The 12,496-nt window shown below is 42.0% G+C and overlaps 1 protein-coding gene across 1 annotated transcript in view; it reads right to left on the bottom strand.

The window, feature by feature from the left end:
- Window positions 1–1,364: 1,364 nt before the first annotated feature.
- The window catches only part of LOC141154882 (NTPase KAP family P-loop domain-containing protein 1-like), a 30,039-nt gene continuing 18,907 nt past the window's right edge, over window positions 1,365–12,496 (bottom strand). The window contains exons 5-6 of the mRNA XM_073641412.1: window positions 4,372–6,014; window positions 1,365–2,034 (exon numbers count right to left, since the gene is read on the bottom strand). Of these exons, the coding sequence (XP_073497513.1) occupies window positions 1,846–2,034; window positions 4,372–6,014 (1,832 nt within the window). The 3' untranslated portion in view covers window positions 1,365–1,845. The remainder of the gene's footprint in view (window positions 2,035–4,371; window positions 6,015–12,496) is intronic.

Genomic DNA, 12,496 nt, shown 5'->3' with positions numbered 1-12,496 from the left:
ATTTTTTCAGAGCTAGATGCAGAAAAAAATTATATTCAATTTGCAACCTGATGGAGGTCAGTATAGATGGACTAATAGAATGATGCTATGCCCAAAAGATTTTACTTCACTAGGTGCAGTAAAAAAATTGGTATTCTATACACAGGTGGTATATCTTGCAACACAGATAGGCTACTCCACTGACTAACACACTCTGCAATAGGCCAAAAAGGATTAGCTTTGCTAGATTCAGCCAAATGCTGTGAAAAAAACTTGCACAGCACTGGCACAGACCTGCCTGGCAAAAACTGATAGGAACTGATGTAACCTAGTCCTGAAAAGGACTCCAATTACAATTAGTCTTTACTCCCACAACCTATCTATTTAAGAGCACAGACCTGCCTGATAAAAGTCGTAGGAAATGCTGTAACCTAGTCCTTAAAAGGACTGCAATCACAACTATTCCCTACTCCCAAGCTATCTGAAGATTTGTGCGAAAATTGGCTTGAAATTAACAAGGTATAGCGCACACAGCAACAGCGGTGCCGTCTAACACGCAGCTGCAGCAGTGAGAAAATGGTGGTGACGGGGAAAATGGCTTGGTCTTATAGGGCAAGGACATGTGACATACACTGCCAATGACACATGCCCTTGCTTGTGTGAAAAAAAGCACTTCGCTCCGTGTGTGCGCTGCTGATAGGCTGACAGATTGCACCTCCCCACTGTAAATGCGGGAAAGAGAAAAAAAAAATGGAGATCTTCATTGTTCCTGCAGAGATCCATCCCCTGCCCCTCCCCCCGCCCCGCTGTACACTCAAACTGCGTATTAACATTAATTTTCATCATTACTGAGAAAAAATCCAGTTATGATTTTGGTGCACGAACAGTTATCGAACATAACCTCAAACAGCCGAATTTTTCTCAAATTGTTCGTGTTCGCCGAACGGCTCGAACACCGCCCAAAACAGCTCGAATTTGAGATTGGCGAACAGTTCGAGTAGAACAACGCTCATCTCTAATCTAGATATCTATTTTCGCAAGTGCATCCTTCTCTGAATGCATCCCCTCTGTCACTTGCTAATTATCAAGGCAGAGGACAGTATTTTATCCCTTCCTGGAGACTAAATTAATCTCCCAATGCTTTTCAGACCCTTACCTTCTGAAGTGTCTATATAGACAATGCAGGAAATAAGTAAAGAAAAAAAAAAAAACGTAAATAAATCCACAAGTCACATTATTTATTTTCTATACACTCACATTTAATAAAATGAAATACAATATACATTCTCTTTTACGTTGAGCACATATAATCCTAATACATTGTATTTGCCAATATTTCAAAAAGGATTTCCATTATATATATATATATATATATATATATATATATATATATATATAAAGGTCATAAATCACCATAAAGATAAAATATTTTACAAATCACCAATATACCTTTTTTTCAAACCATCACCACGCTTACTCGACAAGTTTGGTACACTCATACATATGAATGAAAAGAAATATATATGTGTATCTACCTCTCTACAGACAGACGCGCAGTTTTCAAGACAGACAAGGGTCACAGCAGTTCTTTGGATACAACATAAATGGATTACATGGGAATATCTCTTTAAATTTACCATCAATAAACTCCATACATGCCTAGCGCTGATTTCAGCTAATACATGGATATCCGATCTAAGCAAATCTATGTGAGCAAAATACATCATTTATTAAGTTTTATTTACATAAAATTAGAGATCTCCACATATGCAGTTATATAATGTGAGTATATGATAATAAGACTAACATAGTAGAAATAATAAACATGAGATTATAATGGATACAGTGACAGATCTTTGTTCTTTCTTAATAAAAAACATTTGGAGTAGGCAGGCTTAGAAATGCAGCTCTAAATTTCGTCCAATCTCCCAAGTTCATATTCAAGGCTTTTCGTATGTTTTTGTTCTCACTGTAGAGAAGAGCCTCTCCGTCTAGATTCTGCTTTTTTATCTTCTCTACATAGACATCATGATTTTCAAAATGAAGCTCTCCCATCTTAAACAGAAAAGAAAAATGGACATGAGAGGCCAAATATATGCTATTGACAACAAATAAAAGCAAGTGTACTGTACTTCTCTAGGCTAAAAAGGAGGGTCTCTTACTACTATATTACGTCTAATGTAGGGCCTGATGGGGTGATGATTGGAAAGATCATAGTGAAGAGAAGGGGAGCAAGGTCAGCCGTCAAATCGCCTATTATGATTGGTGGATCCTGTAGTATCAGCTGTGAATAGAGTTGTTACTTGTCATTGTAATCCTGCCTCTGATGATAATGAGACTGCTGAAGTCTTCTGTACGAACAGGAACTAATTTTTATTCCCTTAAAACAGATAGTAACTGCACAGAAAATACCGTATATACTCGAGTTTAAGCCGACTTTTTCAGCACATTTTTTATGCTGAAAAAGCCCCCCTCGGCTTATACTCGAGTATATACTTACTCAGGCTGGGAAGGTGGTGGGGGGGGTTGAGGCGGCGGAGGAGCGGTGCACATGCAGTAGCTGACTGCTGCAGCTAACACGTGTGCCTGCTGCTAAAGACAATGAATATTCACTCTTCTCCACGCCCATGTGGGTCGCAGCCGCCGGCTTCCTGCTGCGGCTCAACAATCCTCTATGCCCGCTATTAAAAGGGTATGAATATTCACTCTTCTCCACTCCCATGGACGTGGAGAAGAGTGAATTTTAATTCTCTTTAGTAGAGGGCACACAGGAGCTGCAGCCGCTGCTGACACTGCGTGCGTGCTGTTAAAGAAAATGAATATTCACTCCTCTCCACGCCCATAGTCTCGGCGTGGAAAGGAGTGAATATCCCCGCAGCTCACCTCAGCGTCTGAGGATGCATGGCAGTGACATCATGCGCTGCTCAGATGCTGAGAATAGCTGCGGGCAGAACAGGACGCAGAGCTGGAGCAGAGGAAAGGAAGGTGATTAGAAGTGTTTATTTTTTTTCATGTGTGCAGTGATGGGGAGCTTGCATACCAGGATTGGGGATGAGTGGGCCATACTTACCAGGATTGGGGATGAGGGGTGCCATGCATACCAGGATTGGGGATGATGGGGCCATGCATACCAGGATTGGGGATGAGGGGGCAATGCATACCAGGATTGGGGATGAGGGGGCCATGTATACCAGGATTGGGGATGAGTGGGCAATGCTTACCAGGATGGGGAAATTTACAAGTAGCTGCTGCATTTCCCACCCTAGGCTTATAAATAGGTTTTCCCAGTTTTTTGTGGTAAAATTAGGTGCCTCGGCTTATATTCAGGTCGGCTTATACTTGAGTTTATACGGTAGTTGAAAAATAACATTTACTAAATGTCTATCTTACATCGGAATCATTTTTCAAACATCCATTTGTTTCATTATGATTTTAGATGCCTTAGACGTTTAGCAGCAATTTTTAATATTTTCAAAGGACCAAGTCACTTTTAAAGTGACTTTGCAAAGCCTGTATATTTGAACTCTCTTCCTTCTCCCAAAGTGATATCATTTTACAAACAGCGTCCCTCATGTAATTCAAAACTGTTGTCAAAAAAATTCTTCACTGGAATTAATGCAAAGTGAAGTGAAAAAATTACATCTTTTCCACAAAGATGTAGCTTTAGTCCCATATTGTTCATTTTCACAGGGGTAAATGGGGATACAGACCACAATATTTTTTATACAATTTATCCCTAATGCAGCAATATCCCATTTGAGGTTAGAAACTACTGTTTGGGCACACGGCAGGACCCAGAAGCAAAGGAGTGCTATTTAACTTTTGGAGCGTAAGTATGCCAGGGGATAGACAGAGGACACTATGACATATTTAAATTGTCCCTAAGGTGCTCCAACAAGAGAAATCCCCCCACAAGTGACCCCATTTTGGAAAGAACACCCCCTCAAGGAATTCATCTAGGGAGTAGTGAACATTTTGACCCCAGAGGTGTTTTCCAGAAATGAATGCACAGTGGATAATGTGAAGAGAAAAGGGTAATTTTTCCAAAAAATATACCATTTATATGTATAATAAGTTGTATCCGACTAAGGGACAGACACTGACAAGGGAGAGTCCGCTCCCTCTGTAACCACCTAGATGCTGCTGTCACTAATGTTAGCACTGATCATGATTGTTTTAGCAAAGTGTCATCTGTAATTTACAGCTGACAACCCTCATGATGGCGTCGGCACAGCTCCTGAGCCTGCGCACATATATGGAGAGATGCGCTAAGCATGTGGAAGCAGCTGCCTGCTCGCCTCCAAGGGATTAATATAAAAACCTGACAAACAGTGGGTAATTTTCTGATGACATTTCCTTTAACTTACAGTATATATAAAGTAAAACACTAACCTTTTTACAGACTGCGTCTATGTCCATAGTCAGTAAATCCATCTTTTTCGTTTGTTTTTCCCTGAACCTTAAAAGGTTAAAGCTACCTTGTAGAAGTTCAATCTTTCTTTGAATTGTACGATCTAAATTGATAGTGTACGGCATTAACATGTTGGCATCTTTCACCGTGAATTTCTCACGCAATTCCTCATCATTTAGTAAGTTGTAGAAAATATCCGGATCCCCGTCTAAATCCATGAGCTGTTTAAGACTCTTCTTGTTAGCATGCAATGTCTCCAGTGACTTCTCATAAATGTACCAAAGTTGTTTGTTTTCAATAAATTGGTTTTCTTTCTCTCCTCTCTGCTGCTCATCTTCAATGCACTGAAGTATCCAACTGAGGGTACACGGCCATTGGGCAGCCATTATCACCCACATTGACAACTTTTTAGGGCATATCTTTTTTTCCTTCTCACTCTTGATCATCATACTGACAGTTATAATAGTGCTCACCATTCTCTTCATGTTGATAACATTGTCACTAATATATTTAGAACAACAATTATAAAGGAATTCCAAGGCTTCATGTATGAAGTCATGCTGTTCAGCGTTCATTTCATTATGGATGTATTGGTTGACATTCAGTTTATCATTTTCAGAAGAATTTTCATTTATCTTCTCAATTGTAATTTTTTTACGATTAATTATATTCTTTAGGTGCTCTTTCTTAGTCTCTTTGTTCATTTGGGGCACAGAAAAAGGCAATGATACAATTCGGTTTAAGAACAGATGCCCATTGTTGGCCATTCCTTTCAGGAGATCCGATTTTTCAACACAGTCAACGATGATGCCAGGGTCTACGGCTAAAATGGATATAAATGGAGCATCTGGATTAGAAAGGAGAACATTTATAGCATGTAAGACCTCGACCGCTCTGTTTGGCAAGCACTTGTCCAATTTAGTGATCTCAATGATGACTATAATTTTCTGCTTTTGGTACGTTTCCATCAATTGAAGATAAGAGGTGATGATTTCAATTTCCTCCTTGACGTCATTCATGAAACCCAACTGGGAGCTCATGTCTGTCCTCTTCATTTTCTGCATCAATTTGCCTTTCTGAGTCACAATGCAATTTCTTATCACTTTAAGGATCGTTCCTGACAGAAATAATGAACCACTGCCAAATATAGCCACAGTAATGTATAATATATAATCTGCGGGGTCTTTATAGTCTTCAAATTCTCCAGAGTAATTATACAGACAAAACTTTAAAAGTAAATCACCAATCAGAATCACAAAGATGAAGAGAGTAATACACCAAACTGGGATGCGAAGAATCTTCTTGGGAACCCATTTTAATTCCTTCACATGACTATATTCTTTTTCCTTGTGTACTGCTCGATATATGCTGATTGGTATCAATCCAAATTCATCCTCAATAGCATCACAGAGAGCTGTAACCAGGCCGGCCCATGGATGGTCACAGCCTATACAGTGCCAAGCACTGAATTTAATGAATATATTGTGTCTACCTTTTAGTTCTTCATTTCCAGTTGTGAATATAGGATCATAGAATAACATGAGAAACACAAGTTTGAAAAGCTCCTTTACTGTTAGTCTTCGGTTTTCGTCATTGTGATTTTCAGACTCTATTTTGTAATATTCTGTAATAAAATAAAATCTATTAACACTTGATCCTTCCACTATTGTTGTAAAGGTAAGACATGAACATTTTTTTTTTACATAGTAGAAGAGTAAGTGACACATGATATGACACTAAAGTCAAACCCTGTTGATAATTCTGATTCTGATATGCAAGTAGTCAAAGAAGGTAGGTTCTGGTTGGTTCCATCTTCTTTGCTGCGAAGTTATAAGAACACAGGAAAAAACTCAGATTCACCCTGTCCTTCACACCAAATGGTTGTTATTACCAGACCTTTAAGTCTGTGCACTGAATTATGAGCTCTGTATCTTGAATAATGTTCAGGAACAGATGCAATGGAAAAGTCTCAATAGCTCGGGTGCTAAATTTAGTTTGCGCCCAAATATCAATTTAAATCACACGTATTGCTTTGCTCAGCTAAAATTGTATAACATATCAATAAAAGGAGAACCAAGGGTCTATAAAGCTATAATAAAATAGACATTTTATTGTAGATATCATTGAAAATTTTTTTTTTATATTCAATGAAATAATCCTAGTAGAAATAATAGGCGAAGTGCCATAAAAATTATGGGTTGTAATTTCATTGAAAATATGCATGTCATAAAAAACAATAACCATAACCCATAATATGTACTCTCTAATTTGAATGAAAATTAATTAGGATTTTATCACAAATAAAAACAAAGGCAGAGTACGGTATATACTGTATATGTGTTAAAGGGTAATAGTGATCTGTGTTTTTATATACTGTATTTCTATCTAGAGCAAATAGGAGCAGGTGAATATCTTATTCCAGTATTAATAGGTTGTTAGAGCTATGCATGGAGAGGCATGCTATTAAGTATAACATATAACTAGAAATCAATCACTGCCATGCCTTGTAATGCCAGATGGAAAGTGCAAGTGCAGTTACTGCAAAAGGAATATAATTTGCATAAGTGCATCAGTGCTAGTTTGCACAAAAGATCATTATAAGTCATACAAGTATTAATTACCCACTTTTTGTTCCAGCAGCACACAGGCCTCTATCCCCAATGCATGTTTCGTGTGTGTAGCTTCCTCAGGGGGCGTATTTGTAGTGTACCAGTGAATAGGGATGAGCAGACCTGTGGTTGTTTGGGTTCTTCAGACTCGGCCAAACTGTAGTTCAAAGTTCTGTTCGGTATCCGAACGCATACCTCCCAACTTTTGAAGAACAGAAAGAGGGACACATTGGCAAGTTTTGCCCATGCCCCTGGCCACACCCCAATCCACGCCCATTTACCATTTCTTTCTCCCCTTGCAGAAAGAGTGGTCAGTGGTGGGGCGGTGGTAATGAGGGGCATTCAGCAGACGACCGAGACTGCAGGACGTAGAACCAAATCCAGGACTGTCCGCTGTATCCGGGAAAGTAGGGACTAGAGATGAGCGGATGGATTCACGGGTCTCGGGTTCAGCATCCAGATCAGTGGTACCTGACGGCTGGACAGGAGGTCGTGAATCTCTAACCATCCAGCGTCCCTGGCAGCTTCTGATCACCCAGGGCAGCGCCACATCATCTCTAGTTGCGACCTGTGGATTATTTTTTGTTCCCTCATTCACAGTTGGAATACATCTCTATGTAGCTTCATTATACAACATCTTGCTTTTTTGTGTCTGTAAGGCAGTGTTCACACGTTACAGAAATACTGTGTTTTCTGTTTTCTGCAGGATCCGCACCAAACTCCACAATAAGAAGCAAAGATTTTCTGTACTGTTAAAAAGTGTTAAAAACTCTGCTTCATATCTGCCCCAAAATCGCATCAAATAAGAGGGAAAGTAACGCAGCAAAGACGCCATAATCAGAGAAGATTGTTACTGTGTCGTGTGGTGCGGACACCTGCAGAAAAAATAGCAGCAGAAAGAACGCAGCATTTATGCTACGTGTGAACACGGCATCAGCATTACCATTGTAGTACATTTTTATGGGTTTAATAGAGAAAAATATAAATGACGCCATTTTTTTACGTCATTTACCGATCCCCGTAAATAAATCTGATCTCTGTGTTGTGCGGGTCATTACAATTACAGGGACACAAATATGTCCGTGTTATTTGCTGATTTGTGATGTTTATTATTTAAAAATAAACGCATTAAAAATAACTTTTTTTTCATTATCAAGTGTTTTTCATTATTATTTTTTTAGTAATTTTATAAGATGAAAAAATCTCTTAGGGTATGTGCACATGGTCTGGAGCTGCTGCGGGTTTGACGCGGCTTGTTTATGCAGCGTCAAACCCACAGCGGCCAGATGTTACAGCATAGTGGATGGGATTTCTAGAAATCTCATGTCCACTATGTGTCTTTCCTGCAGATCACCTGCGGAAAATGTCATGTGGTGCGTCTTTCCAGACCGCAGCACGTCAATTTCTCTTGCGGGTCTGCATGCAGGCTTTCCCCATAGACCTAACCTCTATGAGGAAAGTCCGCAGGTGAAACAAAAAAAGGCGCCGCTCATTTGCATATTAAGCGGAAGCTGGTACACATCGTGGGCACATACCCTGATTTTCCCTGTAGAATAAAAATACATGCATTGTACACAGCAGTGTATTTCTATCAGTACTATCAGCCCATAGTCAGATTCTGCACTACAGACCAAGTACATGGAATTCTGCTCATTATATCTGTAGAGCTTGTGGCTCAGCACAATAACACTCCATCTATGTGTAATGTGAAGGTTGTGGTTCAAGACCTGAGTAGATGCTAAAAAAAATTTTTTAATTGATCATTATTTTTAATACTTTTAGGCTACATTACCACGATCAGGAACAACAGCACTTTGGACGCAGCATATTCTCGCTGCATCCAAAACGCTGTGCTATAATCAGGCAAGTAAATACGCATGTGTTCATTGAACCATGTGAATTTACCGCATCTAATGACATTCAATTGTGGAAATTTCATAGTGGAGACCAGCGTCACTGCAACAGAAATTGACGTGCTGCAGCTTGTAAATCTGCGCCGCTGGTGAGTTTACGCAGCATCAAATAGAAGCACAGTGGGCATGGGATTTCTATAAATCCCATCCACTGTGCTGGTAATGTAGAATCCAGCGCAGGTGAGCTGCGTCCAAAACGCTACTCTTCCTGATCGTGGGCTCATATAAACAAGAGACATATTTTTCTTCACCTCAGTATATAGGCACCATAAAAATACATTGTTATGTATACAATATATACAATGTATTTCTATGGAGCTGTATACTCTGCTTCTGGATTCATTGCAATGTAGAGTCAAGATAACCAAATTCTCCTATCTTTATCATTATGGGCTGTAGCTCAGTGGTTAGTGCAAACAGCCTGTTGACACTGTGATGTGAGTTTGAGACCTGATAACAGGAGTGAGAGGAGGTGCATATATATTTTAATTTATGCACTGAGAAGAGATGATCGGCCCTGCGTCCCCGAGGAGGTGGAGCCACGGAGCGAGGAAAACGACGGAGAGGTAAACATAGAAGCCGGGAGGTGGATGTAGCAGTGTAGGTGGAACAGGGAAGGAAGGAGAAAGCCAACATTGTTTTTTTCCTGTTTTTTATTTTTTTTTATTTTTATGGAATTGACTTAAAAGAACATAGAATTAACCAAACAATGAATTACAATCTAAAACCAGGAGAAAGAGGTCCAAGCGGTGGAGGAGGCGGACGCGGCAGTGTAGGTGGAAAAGGCAAGGCAGGAGTAATCCAACACTGTTTTTGTGTTTTTTTTTAGGGAACTTAAGTAATAGAACATAGAATTAACAAAATAAAAAAATAATCTAGAACCGGGAGGCGGAAATCCAAGTGGAAGAGTAAATGGAGTGGGTGATTGTGGCGATGTAGGTGGAACAGCCAGAGGAGTAGGTAGCAAACACTGTTTTATTTTTGTTTTTTGTTTTTTTAATTTGGGGAGGACCCAAAATGAAACAAATGGCACATAGAGTTGAACAATGGTTGAGTGCAGCTGGTATAGTTGTCTAGTCAGCCAAAATTACAGACAAGTCCTGCGGGATCCATGCCTGGTTCGTTTTAATAAATATTAGTTTCCCCACATAGGCTGTGGATAGGCAGATGCACCTGTCTGTGATCACACCCCCTGCCCGTGATAAACACACATTCCGACAGTACATTTGCCGCAAGGCAAGCCAGCACCTCCAAGGCATAAAGGGTAAGCTCAATGTGGAAACCCATAAATTAAATCAAGTCCCATCAAGTTAGTACATGTAGACAGGTACTCTTCCACCATGTTGTAACGCTGCCTCCTGCTAATACGCACCGTATCAGATGGTGGTGCTCCAGCTCCATTGGCGACTTCTTCCTCCTCTGCCTTGTTCTTCCAGTGTGCCCCCGCTGTCAGGTGGGAACGAAGTCAGTAATGCTTCTACCAGTGTGTGCTTGTATTCACGCATTTTGTGATCCCGCTCCAGTGATGGAAATAATTATGGTGTGTTGTCCTTGTAGCAGGGATCCAGCAGGGTGGTCACCCAGTAATCGGTAACAATTCGAGCAACTTGGTGGTCGTTGCACAGGTACAGTAGCATGTATTGGCTCATGTGTGCCAGGCTGTCCAGAGGCAACGAAAAGCTGTCTTTGGTAGGAGGGGTAAGGTCTGGGTCCTCTGTATCCCCCCAGCCGCGCTCCAGTGATGCCCGTGAGCTGATATGAGTGCCACCCTGCTGTGAACACGGTTCCTCCTCCTCCGAAACTATAACCTGGCTGGATAGTTGTGAACCTTGCTGCGGTTGGTACAGAAACCCACCCTCCGAGCCGTGTGTGGACGAAAGGCTTGATAACATTGTGAATGGTCCCTGTTCCTCCTGCTCCTCTTCCTCCTCTTCCTCCTGTGCCACCAGCTCATCCATCATCACCTATAGTGTTTTTTCCAGCAGGCATAGAATTGGTATAGTAAGGCTCATGATGGCGTCATCAGCGCTGGCCATGTTGCTGGAGTATTCGAACCAACGCAACACGGCATATATGTCCCATATAGAGGCCAACTCATTGGTGGTGAAGTGGTATTGTTCCACAGAACGACTCAGCCGGGTGTGCTTTGGCTGAAACTCCACTATTGCCATCTGCTGCTCGCACTGTCTCTCCAGCATATGCTAAGTGGAGTTCCACCTTGTTGGTATATCGCATATCAGCCAGTGAGCGGGAAGGCAGAAGTGATGCTGCAGAAGTGACGCTGCAGAGCAGACAGACGAGCAGCAGGGTGAGAACACAGAAAGTGCCCACACACTATCCACACTTTCAGCAGCAGCTCCGACTTACGTGGGTAATTTTTAAGGAAGCTCTGCACCACCAAATTCAGCACATACGCCAGGCAAGGGATGTGCGTCAAACCAGATAGGCCAAGAGCTGCTACGAGATTGCGCCCGTTATTGTACACCATCAGGCGAGGCTTGAGGTTTACCAGCACCAACCACTCATCTGTCTGCTGTTTAAGCCCCGTCCACAGCTCCTGCGCAGTGTGGGATTTGTCCCCCAGACATATGAGTTTCAGAACACCCTGCTGTCGTTTCCCCCTGGCTGTGTTGAAGTTGGTGGTGAAGGTCTTACTGTGACCAGATGAAGAGGCAGTGGAGGAAGCGGAGTAGGAGGAAGAGGCAACCTGGACAGAGGAATGTCCAGCAATCCTCGGTGGTGGTAGGAGATGCGCTACAATGCCTTCCACCTCAGTCCCAGCTGCCATTACATTTACCCAGTGGGCAGTTAGGAAGATGTAATGTCCCTGGCTGTGCTTACTGATCCACGTATGGGTGGTTATGTGGACCTTGCCACTGATGGCGTTGCGCAGTGCACACCTGATTTGGTCAACAACATGTGTGGGCAAGGATGGCCCGACTGGAAAAGTAGTGGCACCTGGCAACAACGTACTGTGGGACAGCCATTGCCATCAGTTTTTTAAAACTGTCCGTCTCACCCAGCTGAATGGCAGCATTTCAAAGGCCCATCATTTGGAAATGCTGTCACTCAGGACCATGGCTCGTGGGTGAGCAGGGGGATATTTCCTCTTAACTTGAGAGTTTGGGGGATGGAGAGCTGAACATTTCCATGGGATAGTGTGGACATGCTCGGTGACACTGCTGGTGGTGGTGCAGTCACATCCTCTCTTTAATGGGAGGCAGGTGGCCCTGTTGATCGTGAGCGGGAGGAAGAGGCCGAGACAGCAGCAGAAGATGGAGCGGTAGGAGGCTCAGATCTGACATGCTTTTTTAAGGTGTGTACCCCACTGCACCTCGTGCTTGGAATTCAGATGCCTCGTCATGCAGGTGGGGCTCAGGTTCAGAACATTTATGCCTTGCTTCATGCTCCGACGGTACAAAGTGCAAACCACCGGTGTCTTGTTGTCAGCACATTGGCTGAAGAAATGCCACACCAGGGCTTTTGTGTTTTGAGATTTCTTTATTGTTCTCATTTCCTCAGCACGATGACCAGTAGCAGCTGATGTACTGGCTAGGGGCCACCCACTGTGCTTTTGCACCCTG

The sequence above is a fragment of the Phyllobates terribilis genome, unplaced genomic scaffold (assembly GCF_046119375.1).
Source record: "Phyllobates terribilis strain yellow unplaced genomic scaffold, ASM4611937v1 Scaffold_7__3_contigs__length_470593459, whole genome shotgun sequence".
NCBI lineage: Eukaryota > Metazoa > Chordata > Amphibia > Anura > Dendrobatidae > Phyllobates > Phyllobates terribilis.
The sequence above is the reverse complement of the archived record's forward strand: the minus strand, read 5'-3'. Positions and strand labels throughout refer to the sequence as shown.